This window comes from Pithys albifrons, chromosome 3 (assembly GCF_047495875.1).
Source record: "Pithys albifrons albifrons isolate INPA30051 chromosome 3, PitAlb_v1, whole genome shotgun sequence".
In the NCBI taxonomy this organism is placed as follows: Eukaryota; Metazoa; Chordata; class Aves; order Passeriformes; family Thamnophilidae; genus Pithys; species Pithys albifrons.
Window position 1 is genome coordinate 15,362,539 of NC_092460.1, and position 25,318 is coordinate 15,387,856.

The 25,318-nt window shown below is 44.0% G+C and overlaps 1 protein-coding gene across 3 annotated transcripts in view; it reads left to right on the plus strand.

Moving 5' to 3' along the window:
• Window positions 1-25,043, plus strand: part of MAPKAPK3 (MAPK activated protein kinase 3) — a 106,143-nt gene extending 81,100 nt beyond the window's left edge. For all 3 annotated transcript variants that reach the window (XM_071550586.1, XM_071550584.1, XM_071550585.1), the window contains exons 3-11: window positions 10,568-10,707; window positions 11,541-11,605; window positions 13,663-13,742; window positions 15,405-15,531; window positions 16,990-17,065; window positions 17,246-17,370; window positions 19,175-19,260; window positions 21,872-21,952; window positions 23,387-25,043. In XM_071550586.1, the coding sequence (XP_071406687.1) occupies window positions 10,568-10,707; window positions 11,541-11,605; window positions 13,663-13,742; window positions 15,405-15,531; window positions 16,990-17,065; window positions 17,246-17,370; window positions 19,175-19,260; window positions 21,872-21,952; window positions 23,387-23,545 (939 nt within the window). In that variant the 3' untranslated portion in view covers window positions 23,546-25,043. The remainder of the gene's footprint in view (window positions 1-10,567; window positions 10,708-11,540; window positions 11,606-13,662; window positions 13,743-15,404; window positions 15,532-16,989; window positions 17,066-17,245; window positions 17,371-19,174; window positions 19,261-21,871; window positions 21,953-23,386) is intronic.
• Window positions 25,044-25,318: the final 275 nt, after the last annotated feature.

Below are 25,318 nucleotides of genomic sequence, written 5' to 3' on the forward strand. Positions count from 1 at the left end.
GAGAACAGCAACATAAATAACAGTTTTACTGCTCTGTCATGTGCTTATGTTGGTTGATTCCATCTGCTGAATTCCCCCTTCCCCCAGCATATTTCTTTTTCTTTCCTTTCCTATGTCATAGTTTACTTGGCTTTAGAATATATATTCAGACAAAATAAGGGCAAGAAGTCTGGGGAGAACAATCTACTTTTTCTCTTACTGTCTTCTTTTGCATTTCTAGCCTCTGCTGATTGCTGCAATAGTTTTGTTTCTGTTCACAGTCACACTATTCCCTGTCATGCCTCTGCTCTACACAATAAGCAGTTCCAGGGATCTTTGTGCCTGATGGACCTTTAAGCTTCCATCCACAGAACTATTTACAGAGTTGTGACTTAGAAACAGGTTTAGATCTTTGTTTGAAAATGCCAGTGGCAGAGCCTGCACAAACCTGAGAGTGGAAACATACACAGCTGTGATGTGAAGCACTAGGGAAATCTTACAGAATGGTTAAGGTTTTAAGGCTCTGTTTGATTTTTGAAGACAAGTCTAGTTCCCATAGGTGACAACTTTTAGGATTGAATGTTTGACATTACGCTGGCCAGAGTTACTCCAGTTAAAGATCCCCCAAAAGTGGGTCAATGCCCAGGATCTCTTCCTTGAGAGCCGTTAGGTACAGTGGCTGTCAGTGCCACTGCTATCAGGAACTCAGCAAGTTTCCCCTCAAGGTAATGCTTAAATGAAGTAGATGAGCCCCATGGAATGGGAGAAGGAAGATTTGAAAGTTCTTTGTTTATTTCTGGATCCTTGTGTTTGGATGATTTAGGAATACTTGAGACAGACATTGCAGCAGAAGAGACACTGCTTGGTCATGCGACGGAATGCACAAATGTGGGCGTGGAGAAGGGAAATGTCAAGGAAGAGCAGCAATATATGAGAAAGAACTGGCCTGGGGTGGCATCTTGCCAGGCTTTGCATGCATGGGTGACAACCTGAAATTCACGTGGAAGGCAATGGGAAGTCAGCTAAAAGGGAGTTAGGTGTGTGGGCAGTGGTGTGAGAGGACAGTATGTTCATCCTGGATTCTGCTGCCAAATGGTGGGCCATGGAGAACAGAGCTGCAGGTGTGGGGGAAGCTCCTGAAGGCACCAGCTGTCCAAAAGTAGGGCTGGGGTGCAGAGCAGAGTGAAGAGACAGACAAGTGGAAAGTGCCCACAGCAGGAATTCAGCTGCTCCCCAGAGAGCCTCTGTGTAGTGGGGAAGGATGTCAAAGCCTTCCTGGGAGTTCCTGAGTGATTTAATCATCATGACTGTAGTCACACACTCAAGAAATGCAGAGAAAGGCTGGGGGACAGCACGGGTTCGTCTTGGAGCTCCTGTTATCTGTGCTTTATGAGATTAAACATGTTGCTAATTTCTGCTCCTACCTTGTTCAGTATTATCACATCTGTGTTAAGTTTGATAATGCTTATTAGCATGAAGGCTGGGAAAGAGAACATTGGACTTGGATATTCTCAGTGCTGCTTTTCTCTGATCTGTGCCTTCTGCCACATCGTGCTGCAAGAAAGGTGTGCCATGGGTTGGCAATGTTGGTGTCACTGTCCTGCCGTCCGCCACAGCTGTGCAGGGGGGGTTCATGGCTGTTGGCACTGAAAGGGGGATTACAGCACTCAGAGTCACATCTGTGGTATTTGCTCTTTGCCCTTCTTGCTGTAGGGGAAAATGTGCGTAGAATGCAATGTAGTACTACAGTACTACTGTGCCTAATTACTACTACAGTAATTAGGTATGTAATTGAGGAGTTTTGTTTCATTTAAAGAAAAATAGAAATGTTACACTATAACAAAAATGTCACATTATTGGGAGGAGAGGACCTTAGAGGTGCTTCAAACAGAATTCAGCAGCTGTGGCTGTCAGTATTGGGAAGCACGTGAGAGGGTCACGTCCTGGCAGACACACCTTCCATCCCATTTCATGACCATGAAAAGGGCTGGTGGGTTTTTTGACAGCATTGCTGCCTCACAGTCATTGCACAGAAGAAAGTCAAACATAGGGAAATACAACTGGCTCTTCAGTGAACAAATGGGAGAGTTTTTTGTGGTGGCCACGGTTCCCATGGAATTCTGTGGCTTGGTCTCAGATTGGACTCAAGGCAGCTCTAATTCCTGGAAGGTGTGTCCTCATTGTGGGAAATTTCATTATTACAGAATCACAGAATACTCTGGGTTCAAAGGGACCCCCAAGGGTGACAGAGCAGCAAAACTGTTGGCCATAGTCTATATCTCAAAGTTTTAAGTGATCTTGTATATCCTTTGTTTCAAGCATATAAAGGTGTTGAACACCTGAAAGATCGAGATTATAGTCTTGAATTTGCTTTAGTGTTCTATGAGTAGCCAAAGTCATAAAAAGAGGGAAAGCTTGATGGGCTCAAGATCTGAGGAAGTGCCACAGTTTTTGATACTGCTGGAATTTTCTTACACAGCAAAGTTTCACAAGCAAAGTCTGTTCCTTTTGCTCTGCTAAGGACTGAGATATATAAATTACTGAAGTCACCTGGTTCCTTTTTACCAGAATTTATGAACTCATGGCTGTCAGGAGTAAAGTTTTTGTTGAGGGTTTTTAACTCATGTTTTTTTCTTTTCCCCTTTTAAAGGCAAACTTCCTATCAGACACTAGAGTGTAATTATACAGTCAAAAGTGTCATAATTTTCAGCTGGGATTTTAGCTTTCCTTTTCCTTGGAAATTTAGGAAGAGTAAAAATAGTGGCAGAGCTACAGATTATTTTATTTTAATCAGAAATGAGTGTGTCTGGGTTCTGGAAAGGGCTCTGCAGCAGATCTCCCCAGATGCTGACTATTGACTGCAGGTGCTGAATGCAATTGTCAGTGCTGGTTAAACAGCAGCGTTTTGTGGTAGAAATTGCCATCAGGAGAAGGTAGAGAGAGGAGCTGATTTCTAGGCCTTCTTGTATAAACAAGTGTTTGAGGATGTTCTTGCCTGATAACAACATGTAAGTAGCTGTTGGTGATTTATTTTTCTTTAAAATACCTTTGCAGTATGTTGAGTACAACAGAAGCCACACGCAGCTGGTTTGTAGCCTGTCACAGCTGAGAATAACTGGAATCTTGCAGTGCCAGTAAGAATCATTATTTTTCCCTCTACACAGTAGAACAAGCACAATATTAAAATGTAAAGTAATCTTATGGTTGTAGCAAAATACATAATGTGCTTTTTATTTAAATCTCTATACACTGATTAGTGCTGAATGTATGGTTGCATATGTTTGGCACTGTAGTTCAAGCAGACTCATGTAAGATTATCAGAGTACCAGGAGAGCAGCTTTTCTTTGTGGGCATTTTTGCTTTTTTGGGCTTCCCTTTCTGTTCACCTCATGTGTGCAAGGGGCTACCTTTGAAATGTAGAGTGGCCCTCAGCTTTGCCATTTCAGTTGTGTTTGCTGTATATCCACTAACATTTATGAACAAAGACAGCTGACCTTTGCAGAGTGAATGGCTAGTTGCATGTGTAATTAGAACATTAATAGTGATATGTCTCATTTATTTACTTCAGGTTGTAGAGTCATACTGAGTGCCTGGTGGTGATTTGGGTACTGCTGCAGTACAGAAAATTCAGAACCACACCGAAATTACTTTTGAGAGACCTGGCTGGTTCCCTGCAGAAGAGAGGCTTGGAGCAAAATCATATTTATGTGGTGTGCATTCCCTAGGGATGGAGAAACAGGAGTGAGTCGAGTTCTTCAGCAGATTTGCTGTACATCCAGCATGCAAACTCTTAGAAAAAACCCACATCTTTCTGCATCTTTCTGTTAACCTGTTCTTTTTATCTTTGTTCTACTCTTTCTCCTGTTTTCCCTTTAAAACATGTGCTTAACGAATTCGACGCCTTATGTGTCAGCAGGAAGTTGGTTTCACAGCTGGCTCTGACACCACATAGAAACAGGGCTCTCAGAGTCCTCTTTGTTCTCACTGGTGCTGGCAAAGTACCAACGACCTGCTGTGGCTTTTGCCATTTCTGGGGATAAGCTGAGCAGGGACTGGAAGGCTGGAGAGAAGAGGTGGATAGAGAAGGGTCCTTCAGTGCGTGCAGTTAAACCCTGACACTCAACAGGCTGAGCAAAAGGGTCAGATACCACAGGCAGGAGCGTTGGGTACTCTGCGTTGGTGAGGCCACACCTTGAGTGTTGTGTTCAGTTCTGGGCCCCTCAGTTCAGGAAAGAAATTGAGGGGCTGGAGTGGGGCCAGAGAAGAGCAACAAGGCTGGAGAAGGGACTGGAGCACAAGTGCTGTGGGGAGAGGCTGAGGGAGCTGGGGGTGTTTAGCCTGGAGAAGAGAAGGCTCAGAGGTGACCTCAGCACTGTCTAGAACTGCCTGAAGGGAAGTTCTGGCCAGGTGGGGGTTGGTCTCTTCTCCCAGGCACTCAGCAATAGGACAAGGGGGCACGGGCTCAAGCTCTGCCAGGGGAAATTGAAGTTGGAGAGCAGAAAAAACTTCTTTGCAGAGAGAGTGCTCAGGCATTGGAATGGGCTGCCCAGAGAGGGGGTGGATTCCCCATCCCTGGAGGTTTTTCAACTGAGATTGGCCGTGGCACTGAGTGCCATGATCTGGTAAAGGGACTGGAGTTGGACCAAGGGTTGGACTTGATGATCTCAGAGATCTTTTCCAACCCAATCGATTCTGTGATTCTATGAAATTGTGCTGGTGGACTGTTGTTGCTATTATCAGCTCGGAGAAGGCCACCCCTGGGACTGGCTGTCTACCTGAGCACTGAAGGACATACCAGGGACTGCCAGCTGTGATAGCAGCTTGGACAACTCTGCAGGAATTGGGATGACTGTTTCAATGAAGCCTCCAAGCAGGTTCAATTTTAAACAGCCTAAGCTGGATTTGAAATAAAAGCAGAAAAGTGAAGGATTTAGAGATGACTTGCCTGAGCCTACCCTGGTTTTATCCCTCATTTATAGGCTGATGCTTCAGTACTAAACAGTGTGAGCAGAAATGTGTGTTGGTTTTCATAGAAAGAACAAGTCAGAGCTTTCTTTGAGGTTTGCAGGAGTGGATTCCCCACGGCTGGGCTGCCATTCCATACAGACCTGTGGCTCCTGCTGCAGCTCCACTGACTGGCAGTGCTGCTGCAGGAAGGAAACCCTGAGCGTTTCAATTCCTGAGCATTCCAGCACAAAGGGTGGCTTTATCCCTTGTGAAGAGACTTGGAAACAGATAAAGATTGTGAACATGGAATTAATAGATGTAGTGCAAATAATCAGCATATAATAAAAGACAAAATGTCTAAAGCCATAGTGATAGCTCTTTTTTTCTTTTCTTCCCCCTCACCCTTCTTTTTGTAACATAGGAGGGGGGGGATGAAAGAAACATTATCCAAACCTTTTGCCCTCACCCCTTCCTGAATAAAGAGTGACTGGGAGAACTGCTCTGCAGCAAATGGTGTTGCTCTCTGTGCATCAGCCTGAATTCACATTCCAAGGCTTATTTATAGGATTCAGCATTTCTCTAAGTTACACACAAAGAGGAGAGAAAATAAACTAGACTTTTAGCCACGAAGGCCTTTTCTTTCCCAGCTAGAAACATAAATAAGGGTAGATATAAGATGTCAGTATTGCAGGCTGAGGACCCCTGGGACTTAAAGTTTCTGAAGGTGCCATTTCTGTTTTAATAATGAGAAGCCTTTCTGTGGGGCAAATAGCATAGAGATTGTAAAACTGATTGTGTGGTGAAGGAGGGTTCAGATTCTGGAGTTGGTGCAAATAAGAAAGAAATTATTATGGTGTCAGGTGCTGCTTTAATGGAGCTTGTGCCATAGATGAGAACTGAGCCTGTAGCAGCTCTAATGCAAGCACAGCAACTGTTTGGAAGTAGGAAGAATTGTGGAAGTTTGGAATAAATAAAAAAGCATATGTGGAGCTCTTAATCCCCCGTGTAGGAAGCAGATAGCAGGTCTGACAGGAATCTGTGTAATCTGGCAATGCATATTAAAGGCAAAGTCACTGAGAAGTGGTTGTTTCCTGTCCTTAGCCTGTTTCATACCAGTGCCTGTGGATATCTTCTCTCTCAGCTGGTGCAGTTTTAGAGTACAGAAGATCACTTGCTGCTCCCTGGAGTCCTGAGGTTGTTTTCTGTATAGATCAGACCATTAAGGTATGAGGGTTCCTGCTATCCTTCCTCATGTACACAGCACCGTATCGATGGAAAAGCTGTTAGAAGGTACTGTGTCACTTTAAAATACTCTGTCACTTTTTTTTTCTTTCTATCAAGAAATTCTGCACAGGGAGGTTTCACAGAGCTGGCCTTCCAAGCTGCAGTTCAGAATTTGTTTGGCAGACACTCAGTAACCTGAGTTAGGCCATTGCCCCAGATTAGGAGCTCAGACCTCCCTCCACTGCCCAAGCCCTGAATTGGCAGCACATCCTGGAGTGTCTCCTGGAATCAGCCCCGTTGTTCCCCAGGAACAGGCTGAGCACACTCCACGGTGCAGCTCTTTTCCCCTCCAACTTTTCCACATATTGAGGAGAGTTGTGTGAGTCACATCTTGTACTTTCTTGCCTTCCATCACCTCCAGTTTTCGTTTCCTCTCTGTGAATAATAATTCCTATTTCATCTGCTGCTTTTAGGCAGCAGTTCAGTAATGCTGAGCCCCAGCAGGACTCTAGTTCTGTGCTGGGCAGCTCCTGGTCCAGCCTGTGTCTAACCCCACACATGGACATCCCCATGGGCTGCTGTGCCAATGCTGCTGTGCATTGAGTCCTCTGGCCACGTTAAAAACTGGGAGGTGGAACAAGTTTCTTGGGTTTGCCTTGCTTTGTGTTGGGCTGGTTCATGATCCTGCCCACAACCTTTTGTAACAAGCCTGAACCGTGTGGGAACTCCTGGGAGTGACAGGGGGCTCCTGTTGGCAAAGCTGCTCTTCCCTCAGAGCAGTGTGAACCAGCAGTGGGAAAACTTACCTGAAACTCGAGGTTTGCTCACAAACACCTCTGCACTTTTGTAGAACTTCAGGGGACCTGGTTGAAGTCTTACCAAAGCTATTGCAGCAGTAGAAGCACAGTTGCTCTTCAGGCTCGGGAAGATGGGGAAATGTCTGTTTAGGTTTTTTGCAAGTTTGTGAAATTTAACCATAAGTCTATAATTTCAGTGTGTGTTTCTAAATCATCACCTGAACTTTGTAGAAATTGGTGCTTTCAGCCCTGCCTGGCTTTCATTTTACAAGGGTCTGTGTCCCTAAGATGTCTTAAAAGGTATAGTTATACCTTTCAGTTTTAGATTGAGAGAAGATTTAATATATTTTTAAGGTTCAGAAGGAGAAATCCAAAGATTAGCAGTTGGTTGATGTATCAGCTGTTGCTTGGTATGTGTATCTACTCTTTGTTTTTGAATTTACTTTTCTCTGCTTCTCCAGATGTCATCTTGACATGAGCACATTCAGTCTTGGCACTTGGGAGGAGTGTATGAGACTTGGAGTGGTAGAGAGAAGAAACTGCAGCATCCTTGTGTGTACCAAAATGGTTTGTTAAAGCACAAGATACACAGAGGGTACTGGAGTTACATTAGTAAAGAGACTGGGAATGTCTGATCAGTTGCCCAGGATGGGGAAGAAGGTTTTTGAAGTGTCCTTCTCAGAAGTGGCATTAATCTGGTAATGTCCAAGCAATAAACCCTGTAAATGCTTTCCTAAATGCCCTGGTTTGTCCTGAGGGTGTTTGGGGTTTACTGTGGCACACGTATTTTAATGGACTTTCAAAGAGACCTCTCGGCAACAGCCCAAACTGAGAAGGGCAGAGGGGAAAATGCTGATGGACAGTCCTACTGAGCTGGAACACAGTGGCTGTGAAGGAAAAGCTGCTGAATGGGCTCATGGCTGAAAGAAGTAAAGCAACTGCACTTAGACTCACTAATGGGCTTTTTGTCCAAATTGGAGCCATCTCTTTCTTTAGGAAGTTATTTTGTTGGAAATCAGGCCATAGCCAGGCTGGAGCAGGAAGGAAGAGGCGGATAGTGATCTCAAAAGGGTGTGCTCTGGGTGCAGAATGACAGCTGTGCAAGAAGTAGGTTGGCTGGGAGGGCAATGAACTTGGCAGTGAAGCTTCTTCAGCTCCTTGCACTGCTGAAAATCTGGTGTCCTGCTGGAGCCTTTGAAGCAGGGCTGAGGGAGCCCTGAGGGTAGCCATGTGTCCTAGTTCAGCAGGAGGGACCAGCTAACCCTGTGTGGGGATGATCAAAGCTGTGTATTCTACCCCCTCTATTCATTCCCCAAGGTCAATGGGCCATTAGCAGCAGCTGCCCAGGGAGCCATTATCACTTCACACCCAGCCTGAGGGGGGCGGAGCTGCTAATGGGCCATCAACAGCTCAACACCCCCTGGCTCCCAGAGTTAATCACCCATTGTGTGAGTCCCCGCCCAGGGGGAGGGACTGAGAGCTCCCTGAGGGTACATAAGTGGTGGGTAAGAAGACCTCAGGACCTTCTCGTCGGATCCGGAGCAGCAGCAGGACCTCGACAGGAGGAGATCCCCGCTCTCGCCCAGACCACAGCCCTCGCCTGCACCAACAGGTTTTTCTTTTCCTTTTGCTCTGGACTTGGGGGAACCACAGGGGTCTCAGCACAAGGGCAAACAAACCCCCTTGGGTTTGTGCCCCAGGACACTGGGTTATACTGCTGGGGTTTTGTGAGTTGAAAGCAATTTCCCTTCTGTGTCAGTGTTGTTATTGTAATATTATTATTAAATTTTAGCTCTGACTTATAATCTCTCTCGTGGTGAGTTCATTTCCCCTGCTGGTTCACCTTCAAACCAGCACACCATGGTAGTGGGGGCCCTGCCCGCTCAGCTGAGGAGTCACAGCCCTCCTGAGGCCACTTGGCCCCTCCTGCAACCTCCCTGTGCTTCACAGGAACACAGAGGTATGCTCTCAGCAGTGCAGTAGTTGGCAGTTGTCACCCTTTTCCTATTCCCAGCCTGGAAGATAAGCCATTTACCTTCTCTCCAGTCACTCCTGAGCACTTTTATAAAGCGTTACAGGCCTTTCCTGCCATGTTACTCTGTCTGCTTTGCTGAAAGGGATGTTGAAGCAGCAGAGGTTAAGTTTTCTTTTCCCAGTGATGCACATGGTCTGTAATGGAGTCGATAAAGAAAGCAGAATTTGTGTCATCCTTCCTGTGACCTTTACATCGTGTGTTTCCTGTATTGAAAGGTGCCTGTGACACCATTTATGGCTTAGGTTGGGTATGAGATGAAAAAGCAATCTCATTTTCCTGCTCTGATTCATAGGTCCCTAACGACAGGTTACATGTTAATTTTTGTTTTCAGCAATTATCGTGCAGTTGTGTTTTGACTGGGACCTGCTGGCAAATAGGAGTGGGAAGGGCTTCAGGCTAAGGCCTAATAGTGCAGCGACCATAGGTTTTATTTGGCTGTTTGAAAACAGTACCCCCACTGCTGTTGTAGACCTTTTCTAACACAAACATACCAGAGGTGATTGTTCTTTGCTCATTTTTCATTCTGTTTCACTACCTTTAACTGTGCTTTATATAGCATCAGTTTTGTTTGTGCTCCATCACTGCAATGATTATTACTGTTGGCCATAAAGTGTCAAACTCAGATCACAGCCATGTTGTGTAGCAGCAATATAAATGTGCAGTAAAGAGAATCTCTCACAAAGAGTTAGTGGTGTCTAGAGAGGCAAGGCGAAGAAGAACAGGCACAATCCAGCAACGTGCCCCCATTGCACCAGAGCCCAGTTGTGGAGGCTGCTCTGTGGTACAGAGCGGTCCCTCAAGTAGGGAGGGACAGGCTTCTTGTGTATGAGGTTGCAGGACCAGGAAAGATGAGCCCTTACTACCCTTGTAGAGATTAGTGCCGTTAAAATAAACTGGCCTTGCATGTGACAAAGTTCAAGCAGCCAGCAGTCAAAGGTCCCTTTCTGACCCTGATAGGGTCAGAAATCTGTGTAGTATCTAAGAAGCACATCCAGAGTCAATGTAAAAGTCCTCATTGTTTCAAATCTGACTGAACTTAAAAGATTTGCATTGCACCTAAGAGTCTCTTTTCCCAGCAGCTGGGGACAGGTGGAAGGGTTATTGTCCTTAGCAGGGGGATTCTCCTCTGTTTAAAAAGATTTCTAGGTCTGGTGCTGCATGGTATTGTTTAGTGATGTAGGTTTACAGTGGTACTGCTGGGTTGATGGCTGACCCTGGTGATCTTAAAGGTGTCTTCCCACCTTTATGATTCTCTGAAAGTGCTGCAAACAAGTAGGAAAAAAATTGCTATTTCCCATCTGGAAGAAAGATAGATCTGTCTCCATTCCAGACACAAAATCTCTCTTCACTCCCACTCGAGGTCCTTCCAATTCCAAGGGACCAGTTGTTTCTGTATCCTCAATCTGGGAAGTTGGAGCCCAGAGATGGTGAAAATGTTGTAATGGATTGTCATCTTTTGGCTGGAGGAAGTGCTAAGGTTGCTCTTGCTTATGTGGAGCTCATCTTTGAGCTCCAGTGCGTACAGGCGCCAATTGCTCTCAGAACTGCTGCCTCCCTGACTTTGCTCTCTCCTGTTTCTCTACAGCTCCTGTATGACAACCCCAAAGCCCGGCAGGAAGTCGAGTATCACTGGCGAGCATCAGGATGTCCTCACATTGTCCATGTCCTGGATGTTTATGAGAATATCCATCATGGGAAGAGGTGTCTCCTCATTGTCATGGAATGGTATGGACCAGCAGCAGCCCCTCACCAGCCATTGCTCTTTGAGGGGTGGAGGGAGTGGGAGAATGTGTTGGCTGAGGTGGGGATTAGGGGGGATTTCTCACAGCACAATTTGGGTTTGTGGAACAAATCTTTCATTGCCTTTATGGAACTGCCAAGGAAATGTGTTGCTGCTCCAGCCATCTTGTGTGACAGAAGAATGAGGAACTTTAGCCAGCAAATAAATTCTTGCACTCCGTGAGAGTTGTCCTCATTAAAGCATTGAATGGTTAATACAATCTTGAAAGAAATGTCTCTATAAATACAATGCACTTTGGTTGTGATTGACTTCCAACTTCACCTGCAAATCCAATGATCAGACATGATCCTTCTTGCTACTATTTCAACTCTAACTTTTACTATTCTCTCCTTGATCTGTAATACCAGAGTTATTGTCTTCTGCACTGAGGACAAATTAATACTCCTTTTAGGAATCTGTTTCTTTTTTTTTTCTCATCTCCAGCCCTAACATAAAATAAGATCATTGTCAGCCTCACAGTGCCAGCGTATCTGACTTCCCAGTTATGTGTGTCCTGCTCCCTGTGACAGGGTACATTAAACTGAAAGCATCAAAACTCCCTGATCTTGTTTTGTTTTCTTCTTATTCCATCCCAGAATGGCTTCCTGCATTGATTCGAGTGAGTGTGATGTTTAGGAAGCATTGGCATAGGAGGCAACCTGTAATCTTTGTTATCTGTTCCTGTGGTTCTGGGTGATTATATGGATGTACAGTCAGGTGTTAATTTTGTGTTTTCTGCTCATCTCAGGTGTGGTTTCTTTTGTGTTCTTTGTTTCAGCATGGAGGGAGGAGAGCTGTTTAGTAGGATCCAGGAGAGAGGAGATCAAGCTTTCACTGAGAGAGGTGAAACATCACAGGTTTAATTTTAAAGTTTGGGGAAGATTGTTTCTCTCTTTCTCTGTCCCCTTGCTTAGTCTCCTTATAGGAATTTTTCTTTTATTTGATTTTTGGTGGTGGTTGTTGTTATTATTGTTATTCTCTATCTAGCTCTGTATTAAACACTTAGTTTAAAAAATTCTTAAAAATCAGGAATTACAAGAATTGACCAAGTTCAGGCACAATGTTGGAAGGTTTAGAGGAAAATTCTTCCTACAAATCTGCTCAGCTTCTTCATTTCTGAGCCACCACAGCCTGGGTTATTCTGATCCCTGGTCTCCTGCCAGCCCCCCTCTGACATGATGAGCGCAGTTCCTGCTGAGATTGCTCTCTGGCTGTCCCTCAAGCAGCATCCCTGTGCACAGCTCTGCTGTTAGACCCTGAGGATAATGAGCTTGAAACACTTGATGAAACATCTCTTATTCAAGGGTTTTAAAGTACTTCTTGAAAGGAAGTGTTATTAGCCACACTGTAAACAAACCTGCTTGTCTGTAGTAGGGACTTTGTGCAAGTTTCAAGACCTGCCATGAGCAGGGACAGAGCCTGTAATGGAGTACTCTTAACCATTTTTATTGTCTTTGCTATTTATTACTTGCAGAGTACCACAGGTCTGCTTGGCTGTGGCTCTCCTTGCCACCTCACAACAGACAAGAGCTTCTTTCTGCTCAGGAGTGGAAATCTTAGTGTTGGTAGCTCGTTAGTGTTTGTTACATGTTAATGATTGTGAGGAAGGTCCTGACAAAATAATTATATCCACACTCAAGCTTGTAAATTACTGTGATTTTTTTATAAGGCTGATGTAGAGGATGGTCTGGGTTTTGATCCTGTGTTTCCTAGCCTGAGGTTAATCCTTTAAGTTCTATTGAGAGCCTTGTGTAAGGAAAACGAGCATTTTTAGAAACTTTATTTGTTCCTCTATAAAATAAAAAATTCCAGTGGGAAAACTGGTTTTGGGAACCTTAGTGACTGCACTCTGCTAAAAGCATTATTTTTACACATTATATAGCATTGTATAACACTATAAATACTCACTCAGAAATCACTTGGGAGTGTTAAACAAAAAACCACCTTCATTCTTCCCTGAGATAAATGATCCCCATTGCAGTGGATTGTCTGTTTATGTAGCCCCTGCTTGCCATTGGGAGCCGGTGTTTGGCCTGGGCCAGGAAGGAGGAAGGTTTTCCCCAAAGAATATGAGTGTTTCTGCCTCCTGCTTGTCCTTGCCTGTGATTGAGGAAAAAGATTCCAAGTTAGAGTACAAGAATTTCTACCTCCTCTCTCAGCACTGCAGCCGTGGGTTCTGCCCATGCAGAAACTGGAGGATCAGGTTCAAGTTTCTATTGTGTCCCTGTCAGTGGAGATATGATACAGTGCTCACATGGGAATGTCATTCTTCCTTGCCCTGAAAGCTCTCCCTGTGTAACTGAGCCCTTCCAGACTCCCAGAGTGCTGCTGTTGCAAGGCAGTTCACTACCACTGGAATTTCCCACTGGGGTTATGTTAAATTTTACAAACATATTATTTCAAAGGTGGCAGTTTGGGCTTTGTAAAATAGAACTGTTGATTTTCTTTCTCCTGAAGAAATTCTAAAGACAGTGAGGAATAAAGATGTCACCTACCCTAAAATTACTATATTGTTACATTGCTCTATTTTTAGAAAGTCTGTTAGGTCCTTCTCCTACCCCTGAACTAGAAGCTGAAAGGACATGTCCTGAACAACTGGGGATCTGTCCTGGTTGGTGCTCCTTTCTCAACAGTTGGTGCTTGTGTACCTGCTGTGCTCTTGTTGCGTTTTTGGTGAGCAAATTCAAGCCCCAATGCCCAGGCTCCCAAGCAGCAGAGTGAGAGCCGTGGGGTTGGGGTGCCTGGGAAGGGCTGTCTGCACAGCCACAGCACACCTGGGAGGGCTCAGTTTAGGGGCCCTGTGTTCCAGCAGACTGTTTGTAAGCCAGGAGCATTCCCAAGCATGTCCCAGAGTTAAGTGGGAATGTTAATGTGACCTTTGTCTGAAACTGTATTTCTAGAGGCCTCTGAAATAATGAGGGACATCGGGACAGCCATCCAGTATCTGCACTCAATGAACATCGCCCACAGAGACGTCAAGGTGAGGCCTGCAGGTGTGTGGACAGGGGCAGCACAGCTTGTGGCAGAGAAATAACCGGGCAAAGGTGATTCAGACAGATCTGGGAGTGCAATCAGGTGGTCAGAGTGTTCCTGTTCCTCTGCCAGCTCAAGAAGGGATTTGTTCACTGTTTGCAAGTAGTCCAAGGTTGGAATATTCATGTGTGCTAATGCCTTAGGTTGAATAGGGAATGCAGAAGAATCTCATGATAGTCAGATGGTTGGTTAAAGAGGTACTACCCACTTGCAATCCAGTTAATTAGCAAGAAAGTAACCCTGCTTGAAGTGAACTTGTGCTACATGACTCTTTATACAGTCTTTGCCAGCTATTAGTTCTTTTCAGCATACTTGCCTAAAAAACAAGCACACACACAAAAACCCCAACAATACAAACCCCAAAACCCGCCTTCAGAGACAGGAGAAACTGCTTTTATGGGAGGAATAATACAGATTATGCATCTAACCCACTTTAATAATATATGTGAATATTTGGGGAAACAGAAAGCTCTCCCTTACTGCCATGTGGGACACTGTTAATTAGTTAAAGTTTGAACCCAGATCTCGTTGTAGAGTTTTGACGGAGTTTGTAGCACTGCATTTTGCTTTCATCCTGTAAAGGACACAGCATAATCAAAGCCAAGCTCACTGCCCCCTGGCATCTCCAGCTCAGCAATATGGGGATGGGATGGGATGGGATGGAATGGAGACAGGTCACGTAATGAACAACTGAGGCATCAGACTGATTCCACAGTTCTGGGTCTGTGCATTTTCTGCAGATGTTTCTGTGCGTTTAGCCATTGCATGTGTCACTGAGGGACACGTTCAAGGGTTCTTTAAGTAGGAAGCAGAAAATTACTTAAATGCTCAGAGACTAAAAAATCTCTTCACTTTTGCAGAGCTGTGTGTCATTGTCTGTCACCAGCACAGAAACTGAAGCACTGGGCCCCAAAAACTGCATACACACACTCCATAAACTAACATAGAAATGGGTCAACTTGCTGAATAGAGTCTAAATCTTGTTTTTCTTTAAAGCCTTTCCTTTTTCTGTATGTCCCTAAACACTAGCATGGGTAAGGTCACAGCTTCCTTATGACTGAGAAACTGGAAAACAAGTTCAATTAATTGCAGATTATTTGGAGATGTCCTGTTGTCCCTGTTCTTGTGCACAAGGGTTTGCATTTCCCTCTGTCCCACTTCTGCCTGTATGGAGTGTGGAGCAAAGGTGGAATTAACTCAGGTTTCAGGAGACAGAGGAGGGGAAGCAGGTTGTGTCTGTATCAGTTAATTCTGATGGAGTGTCCATTGCTAACTGAGAGTTTGTCTGAGGACTTCTCTTGTCCTTCACCTCAGCTACTTGAGTTTGACACAGAGTGCTGTGAGATCAGCTGCTGAGATCAGACAGATTGATCCCAGCAAGTGCAGGGAACTGGGAGAGGTTCAGGAGGCCAGATTTGATGCCTGTTGGACAAGATGAGAGAGAGTCTTGTGGTTTGCTTGGGAGGGAACTTTCCCCATGCTTGGGTGGGAGTTCAAGAAGGGCCAGCTGTTGATGATCACCCAGGCAAGCAGGAAGGGTTTGACCTGTCACCTCATTAGCAACATCTCTTCATTGTCTGGTTTTTCCTTTTTCTTGGTGGCCTTTCAGCCTGAAAACTTGCTTTACACATCTAAAGGCAAGGATACAGTGCTCAAACTCACAGATTTCGGCTTTGCCAAAGAAACCAGTGTAGTCAATGCGCTGCAGACCCCCTGTTACACTCCTTACTATGTGGGTAAGTTATCCAAATTGCCTCCATGTTCCAGTCTGTCATCCCTCCTTGTGCAGTGGGGCTGTGGGCCATAGGGATGGGAGGGAAACCTTTTATTGTGGGTGTAATGCAAAGTGGCAGCCTGCAGGATTTAAACTGGGATCCAACCCAAACCTAGTCTGGTTCCAGGACAGTTCAGTGCTCCTGCTTCCTTGCTGGTTGTAGAGGAAACAACCTTAACAGGAGATGCAAATTAGGATCAAGGAGAGAGAAGATATTTCTTCTGATTACTCTTGAAGTAATCCTGATGTTGCCTCTGAATGATGTAGTAAAAGCCCTAATTTGAACAGAGCTTCATGATTATTTGGGTGTTTCCTTGCAAAACTCCTCTTTGCTTAACTGATCTGAAAGAGAAGAGAGTCTTGCCTGAGTTGTAAAACTTCTTTAAGGTGGCAAATGGAGTAATTGGTAATAAAAGACCAACGTGACTTAATCACAGCTGTATTTTTCCTGCATTTTGACCAAAGACAGAGCACTATGTAATGAATGCCACAGCAGACTGTCCTTTATGCACTCATTTTAGCGTCCTGAGTTAATAGTCATTCATCATGTGGCATGACTGAGGCAGTCCATGCTTGGAATTTCTTTGGTGGAAAAAGAACTTAATTTTTTTGAAAAATTACTTCTCTGATGAAACTTGTTGCAGTTTTTTTATATTGAAAGAGACTGCTATTCACTGTTACCAGATAATTGCATTAGGAATATTCTTTTTCTGTTGCCTTCTATATTTTTGTAAGCTGAGTTTCATGATAAAATGTTAAGAAATTTACACATACATGATTTTCTGCCTTTATACTTGTGTATAAACATGCTGACATTTCCCTTCTCAACACCTTTTTATAAACCAGCATGATTGCTCATCTGGTTAGTGAAGAATTTGCCTTACAAAATCAAGCTCCCTGCCAGTTTACTTGCCCCAGGGGGAAAAAGTCCCTTCTAAATGTATCTCTCTCTAATTTTGTTACTTAGTGAAAAAATACAATGCTCTGGAGGCCAAACAAAATTCAGTGCTCTGGAGCTGCTGGAGCTGCACACACCACTTAGGTATCCTTCAGAATGTTATCACAGCCCAAGTAGGGCCTTTCTGTTCTGGATTTTTGGAACATATGCTCCTGCCTCTGTTGTCACTGCAGTGTCTCCCTATACACATTTAGCTGGAGCTCCCTCTGCTTTTTGGGGATCTTGTACTCTCTGGAGCACAGAGACACCAAGGTGAGGAGTAGGGTGTTTTGTCACCTCCATTCCTCCTTTTTAAAGCTACTTTAGGCACTTTTAGGAACTTGCCAATGGAAAATACTACCCAGTTCCTGCAGTGAGCTGCATTTTTTTAATGCCTCCTATATTTGTTGTTGAAGTGCTGCCACTTACAAGGTGATGGAGATGAAAAGAAATAGCTTGATTTCTGGTTTTAATCTTCTGCAGCCCCAGAAGTCCTTGGTCCTGAGAAGTACGACAAATCCTGTGACATGTGGTCATTGGGTGTCATCACATACATTCTGTAAGTATTTGGGAAAAGGCTTGAAGAACAGAGAGAGGACACATTTTATTAAACCTGCACTTACACATATTTGGTTCTGAAGATCATGCAACCTGCAGTAGAAGATAAGCTTGAATGGGATTTTTTAAGAGATGAACGGACTTTCCTAGTTATAGAAATTCTTTTGTCCCCTCTTAACAGCCTGTGTGGGTTCCCTCCATTCTACTCAAACACTGGTCAAGCCATTTCTCCAGGGATGAAGAGAAGAATTCGGATGGGGCAATATGGATTTCCCAATCCAGAGTGGGCTGAAGTATCAGAGGAAGGTAACTGTTCCCTGTGCTGTTGGGTGGTGGAGTGCTTACAAAGAGACTGTTCTCATAGCTTTTCTTTGCCTTTCTTTTGGAATTTGAATTAATTTTTTGTGAAGTGATACAGAGAATGACTGGAAACTCAGAGAGCAGCCAGCAACCTCAGTGCTACACAAAGTAAATGGCTACTGAAAACTTTCTTTCAAAGTCCAACTCGTGCTAGTGAATGCTGAGATTAAACCCTCTGGAAACAGAAGTCCTTAATCCTGAGAAAGCAGACAGGCAGGACAGCTGGAATGCAAGCTGAGTTGGAAGAAAGGCAAACTGCCTTAAGAACTCTTTCAGTCTTTGCCCTCCTTGGTGATCCCGCCAGCAAGGATGGCAAGTTTTCATGGGAGCTTTTTGGGATGTCGGAATTTGACAGCCACCACTTAAATCAAGGTCAACAATTTATTTTGTATGAGTTATTGATCAAAAGCTGCTGGGCTCTAACCAGTGTTGTGAAAGTGGATGTTTTTGATTGCCTCTTATCCTGGCAGTCTCACATACCCATCATATGAAAGAGAAAGGTCAGCTGCCTCTGGGCTCATCTGTTTTTCTTACAAGCCCTTTGTATTGCTGTGATCGTGTCATTGTCTGCTGTTTAGCAATAACAAATTATTGTTGGTTAATGCTGTGATCTGTGGCATTTTCACCCCTCACTGGATCTCCTGGCTGCCTGTGCAGCACAGCCTGCTGAACATTGTTCAGGGACATGTTTTACTTGTGAGTTTCTGGCTTAATATTTTCTCTGCTTTGGGTCTTGTTCATATTCCAGCAGTTATTGACATGGTAGAGGAGCTTGGTGAGAGAATGTGCATTTGGAAAATGTGTAGGGGTTCTGTATGCCTGCATGAATGAAGATAGGGGCCCTCTCCCTTGGATCCTTTTAAGATGATCTAGTTTGTGTGTTTTCTTTAGGCTGATGAGGCACCTTCTTTTAGACTGCTGCTTTTTCCCTGCTTTGTGCTCTTCTTGTCCTTCACAGCAACCCTTGACAAATTAAGCTGGTACCTCTGGCAGATTCTTACAAGCATTTAGTCATCTTGCATTTAATGTTTCTAAAAGAGAACTCTTACTTAGAAGTTTTTCTAGGTTTCCCAAGGAAGTTTTGTGTAAGTCCTTCTAAATAATGTCCTTAGGATGCAGTTTTTCTGTTCTGTCCACCCTCATTAATGAAAATCTTACCTAGACTTTGATCATCTTGTATGTCCATTACTTAGAACCCTTGCTTTGCAGATACCACATTCACAGAAAGCTGCTGCAAAGCCTGTTTGTGCAATCCATTTCTTAGACATTTTAGCCTTTTAGTGGCCCCTCGGTTGTCAAAGTTTATTGTCCCTTTTTTGCCTCAGCCTGTGCTAGTTGGCCTGTGCTAGTTGTTGTCTTCTATCACTTCTCAAAGCATCAGTTTATGCATCCATTCAACTCATATTGCCAAACTTATTGCCATCTTTCAGACAAGCAGCTCAGCAGCTTTCTGTTCCTGTGTTTCTCTTTTCCTCAAGCTCCTGCTCTCAAAGCAGTTGGTTTGGTGATGTGGAGGGCATAGCTGGAATCCCCAGCCCTTTGCTTTCCTTCTTACCTCTTGTTTTGGATGTTTTCCCATTCTGCCACTTTAACCATAGTAACCTGTCACACTGTACCCGGTGACAGCAACAGGTGGGTGTTTTGAGTTTTGCAGGATTAGGTTTCTTGATTCAGCAGGTCTTTGTGTTCCCAAGGTTATTTGGGATCACAGTCAGAGGCTACAACAAGCTGTGTTGGTCCTGTTTTTCAGCCAAACAACTGATTCGCCATTTGCTGAAGACTGACCCCACGGAGAGGATGACAGTTTCTCAGTTTATGAACCACCCTTGGATTAATGTGAGTTTTATATCTCTCTGTGCACCATGAATTAATTCTTACATGGAGAATTTATGTGTAGCTCCACACAGCACAGCAAGAGAAGGACTATTATTACTGTTGATACCTTAACTAACCTCCTGTGCCCTCCACAGAGGGTCATCTGCCTGCAAAACCACAATTCCTCTTGGTGTTCCCAGAGGACGCACAAGGAGAGTCACCCACAGTGGTGTCCTTGGAAGCAACAGCCAAATATGTCTCCGTTCTGGGAGCAGTCAGTCACTGTTGACTCTGCAGCATATGTGTGTGTTACTCTATAAAAACATAAAAATAAACTGTTTGTGCTTACTTCATCAGCGCAGGATTTAAAGGGAGCTATTATTAGTGGCCTCAGGCATCATTGTGCATAGCTTTGTTAGTGTGAACACAGTCCTGTGCTTAGTGGGAATTCTCATGCTTGGCAGAGTTTGGAAATGCCTGGGGGAGGAGCAAGGGTTTCAGGTTATTGCCCTGTCAGAGGTTGCCAGGTAGGGTGGTACACAGAGCTATTAATGGTCCCAGTTCAGGTTTCATTCTATGACTTTGTTGGATTCACTTTTCCCTAAAAAACAGGTTTTGGGGAAAAAAAAGAGAAATATGCTGTAAAACTACAATACTGATTATTTCAAATGAGAGATAAGAATTGCTGGAACTATGAGGCTGAGTTTCATGATATCATCTCTGCTCTGTAGGTGTCCCTCAAAATAGCAGATTATACTTCTCACATTTGTGCCTAAAAAGACACCAGTCTTGTTCTTGCTGCCCAAAAAATCATCAGCCAGGAACAGAATTACCTATAGTGTAGAATGCCCTTTTCTCTCTGTCTGTGCTGATCCTCAGAGGACAGGGCAGAAGCAGAGCTGTGGCTGACAGTGCCCACTCCTGGAATGCTGCAGAGTCTGAGAGCCCTTGTAGTCAAATGAAATGCACCTGTGTCATATCGTGAGGAAATAGAGACACATCATCACTAGAGATATGAAAGCTGAGAAACTGAGGATGCACAGACTGTGGAACTAGAAGAGACCCCAGACAATGTTTGTAAGTCTTTAACCAAATAAAAATGTAGTCACTGTTCAGAACACAGCCCCCCAGCTTTAGGTGTTTGAATCCCAAGAAGGGGGTGTTTCAGAAGTCAGCAGGTGAGGAGCTTCATGGAGTGCCTGATAGCTGAGGAAGCTGCCACCTACAGTGACACACATTACCTGGGATATTCATAGAGCCAGTTAATGAGGAGCAGATGAGAAACAAGGTCTGTAGAGTGCTGCACCAGAGCCCTGCTCAAACACTGTTCTCTAAAGAAGGCTGCAGGTTGGCTTTTTTTCTGCTCAACATATTGTGTTCCTATGAGGCAGAGGGAGGGAAAGACCAATATAGTGAATGTCTGTGTTCTCCCTTTTCCTAAATCCCAAAGTGGGAACATTAAGGGGAGGTGCCTTGCACAAACACTGTTTGTGTATCCTATTTTTCTTTCCCCTCTTTTTTTTTTAATTAGATGGATGGCAGAATTCTTATTGAGAACTAGCCAAAAGTTGTCAGTTTAGGTGGAGCACAGAATCCTCTAGTTACTTGTGGACAAGATCTTTTTAACAAGCAGCAGCTCACAGCAGATAGGAAAGCACCTTCAGTAGGAACAGGGACACTCTGCTTGTTTCCCGTTTCTCATGTCCCAGCTGTGCTTAATAAAATACACCCCGGCCAGCTGGGGTCCTTTTCCAGAGGGTGCAGGAGTCAGGATTTCAGCTTCACCCTGGAAGAACAGCAGTGCTGCTGTTAGCTCATAGGAGCATAAGCACTGCTTCCAGTGGAAGGATTGTGCTACAGGGATGGACAGGGATGCCCTCAGACTTTGTTGACCTGCAGCTTTGTCTGGGGAAGGACACCACAGCAGTAGACTGCAAGGTTGGGTAGAAAGGATAAGGAAGACAGAAGATCCAAATGAAGTTATAGTTTGGGTTATGGACTGGCAAGGAATGCCATGATTCCTGCTGAGTTTAGCTAAGGAACTGTGCTTTGTGCTTTAGAAATTGTGCCTTATTCTAGTGCAAAGTACCTACTGATTTCATGGCAGCTGAGCACAGAGCTCAGTTTTACGTGGAGCAGCAGCTCAAGTGGTGCACCGTCTTCTGAGCTGTGCCTTTCCTTGAGGAGGAGTATGGTTTCCTCTTTGGGGCACCCTTAATGATCTGATAAAGTGGTAATCTCAATGGATGTGGACAAGGAAATGTCTTTTACAACAAATCCTAAGAGATAAAGATCACATTGGCTAATGAATAGTGAAATGACAGTTAAAATCTAAAATGTACATGAAAATTTATCCCAACCCCAGGGTTTTGATTGAACTGGAAGGGAGAGGACAGAAAGAAACTCAGCACTAATCTCTCACTTTGTTCTTTGAAGATACTGCTGTGTAGGGACTGTGTAGTCCTTTTCTACCACACATGAGTTCACTTGTGGAGTAATTGGAAACAGGAATAGTGAGGGCCATTGGAGTATATTAGATCACGTTTTATGCCCTTGGTACACATAGCAGAGCACAGTCACTTCTCAGATGTTATTTTTCAAAACTTCTTTCTGTATTTTTCCCTTTTCTCAGAGATCAATGTCAGTGCCACCAACCCCTCTTCATACTGCACGAGTCCTGCAAGAGGATAAAGACCACTGGGATGAAGTTAAAGTGAGTCAATCCTAGTTCACTTTTCTTTAAATTAAGTCTGGTAAGAGATCAGATGAGCTGCCTTCTCTGCATATGTGAATATTTTTGGAGACTGTGACTGTTTTGGATACAATCATGTCAAACAACAGAAGCATAAACAGTCTTGGTTAAAACAGTAGTGTACATGGTAACTGTTTAAAAAATGGATGCTCTTTGAGTTTCATCTGGCAGCCTTACAGCTGCACCAAATATCAGCGAAGGTGGTGTTTATCATCAAAGGTACTAATGATGCTGCCTGCTGAGCCACTGTGTGAAACCAGGAGGAGAGGGACAGTGGTGAGGGAGTTGAAGTTCATTACAGTGAAGTGAAGGATATGATTAAAATATGGGGGGCAGGGTGAGGGGGCTGAACTGCACCCTGGTTTTCTGATCTGTTCTTGTATTGTCAAACAACACTGAATAACCTTAGCCTTGTCTTGTGACATTTGGTGGGGAGGAGAAGAGGGAATAAAAATACTGTCTGTCTTTTCCTTAATCTAACCAGGTGCCTCACCCACTGTTTGTACAGATGACAGTTGAATACTTCCTGCAAAGTGAAACTATAGGGCAGACTAAAAGTCTTAACTCTTTCCTGCTGGCCTTTATCAGGTTGGCATGCTTTTAGAATTAATTCTGAATTTTCTGCTCTTACAATGCTTGGCATTTTGACACTTGCAACATTCCTGTAGTGTGTTTTATTGATTACAGATTTTATTTAAATCACTGATGTGCTGTCTCAGCTGTTGAGCTGTGTAATGGCAAAATTTCTTAGAATCTGGGCCACATTTGCCTCCTGAGTCAGAGATCAAGCAGATACTTTCACTTAGCCTTCTCCTTTTCCATGTTTCTGAGAACTTCTTATGCTTGTGCATTGTGTAGGTCCCAGAGGGATTGCCTTGAGCTGCTGACATTCCCATGATATTGTGTTTTCTTTCCTGAACTAAATGCTTAGACATTCATTTACTTGTTAGAATTTTCACAGAATGATAAAATATGCTGAGTTGGGAGGGACCCATCAGGATCATGGAGTCCAACTCCTGGCCCTGCACAGACACCCCAACAATCCCACCCTGTCACTGAGAGCCTTGTCCAAATGTTTCTTGAACTCAGACAGGTTTGGTGCTGTGACCACTGCCTGGGGAGCCTGTTCCAGTGCCTGACCACCCTCTGATATCCAGATATCCAACCTGATGTCCAACCTAAACCTTCCGTGACAGAGCTCCAGCCATTCCACAGGTCCTGTCACTGGTCAAGAGAGCAAAGAGATCAGTACCTGCCCCTGTTTTTGTTCACGCTCTGTTTGTGGCCGTGCTGTGACTGAGGGTTCCTTTTGTACATTCATCTCCTGGCAGGACATGTGGGGTGTCTGTGCCCTCACTGCCTCAGGGAGTTCAATAATTCCTTCCTTGGTTTCAGGAGGAGATGACCAGTGCTTTGGCAACCATGAGGGTGGACTATGATCAGGTGAAAATCAAAGACTTGAAAACGTCCAACAACCGCCTCCTGAACAAGCGCCGCAAGAAGCAGAAGCAGGCAGGCAGCTCCTCTGCAGCCCCAGGGTGCAATAACCAGTGAGGGCAGAAGCCAAAGACCTGTGGGAGGAGGGGGAGAGTTACACAGCAATTTAAAATCATAAGATCACCTCAGTCCATACCATAACACAACGAGATCGTGAAGAAGCCATCCTGCAAAGAGGGAGCACTGTGGAAGATTGCTTTTTTATTACTTGAATCAGGGCTTTGCTTTAAAGACTAATGTATATGACATGATTCTGTTGCATATTGCTAGGGAAGGTACAATCATGCCAGAAACGTTACAGGGTTTTAGTTTGGCTTTAACTGTGTGGGACAAGAGGAGAGAACAGGAGGCAATCTCAGCATACTAATGCACTGAGGCTTCAACAGCCGTCTACAAGAGTAACTTCTGCTGCTGTTTTAAACTTGGGAATAGAACAATGCCAAGTTCTGCTAGGAGTGTTTTAGTAGTTCAGTAGAATTGGTAGTAGTCTGTATTTCCAAACTTACCTCCTATAGTTACAGAATATCACCTAAACAGTAAACAGTTATTCTTGTTACAGGAAAAAGCATCCATATATTGCCATTTCCATAAAGTCTTCATGTAGTCTCACATGAAGATTTGTCATGGATTTACATTTGATAACATGTAAGTTTTCTGAACTGTAACCACTATATTGTGTCTTTGCCACTGTCAAACCCTCTCTTGTAATGTTTTGAATTTAACTGGTACTATATGTGACGAGTTTTAATAAGGATTTAAGCACTTGAAAGTATCCTGCAGAGAGTCTTGCTGTTCCTCTTGGATCCACAACCTCCAGGACATGCAGCTGGACATGCAGTTGAATGCCAGAGACTGCTCTAGAGGAGACACTCCTGAAATTCAGGAAGAAGTGGCAAGTGCATGTTCTCTCAAAGGACCCTGCCAGCATCCCCTCTGGTAATTATCTCCAGATCCTGTGCCTAAGATGTGCTGTTCACAGCAAAGTTTGGGATGTTGGGGTTGGTTTGTTTCCTGGGGTCAGGAACTTCTGTTTGTGGTGTTTCAGTATCCAAAGATTTTCACCACTTAAGGGACATTACTAATGAGTACATCCATCTGTTGATTTTCCTATTCTAATTCTTTTTTTTATGGGAACCTGGCCTTGGTTTGCTGGTATGTTTTATTTTGTGATCAAAATATTTCCTCTTGCTCTATTTTGGGTTTTGGGGTTTTTTAGTTGAGGTGAAGCAAATATTTGTGCAAGTATTATGAGAGTCTGGGATGTAACTGACGTGCTTCCAGTGATGCAGGCAAACCAACTTCGTGGTAGGCATGGAGAGCACTGGTGTGCTAATAGGCTTGAAAGAATGTTGAAAGACAAAAAAGGAAAACAAGACTCCAGAGTGGATCTGAATTACCAAATCTGAGTGATGCACAGCAAAGCTCAACTCGAGGCTTTGGACCTTGTCTGGGAAGTCCAGTTCCCAACTTCAGAGTGTTGGATAAGACCTCCATTCTTATTTGTGAACTGGTCCCAGGGTTTTGTAATGTGATTTATTAAAATCAATTTCTAACATTCCTTCCTCCTGTCATCCCTGTTTTTGTTGAGGTGTTGCAGAGTTTGCACTGCTTTGTGAGGGACATCTGTGGTGAAGGTGGTGGGAAAGGGGAGAAGAAAAGTGTTGTATGATGTCCATATTCAAAGGCTGCCCAACTCTGAGCATTTTGTAAGATTACAGGGGTTAGTTTTTAAATATCCATCTCTCTAAAGACATATTTTAAAATTATTTTATGTTTATCTAGGTATCTCTATGACTGTAGCATGTCCTGTATGTATCCGTTTTGCCATAT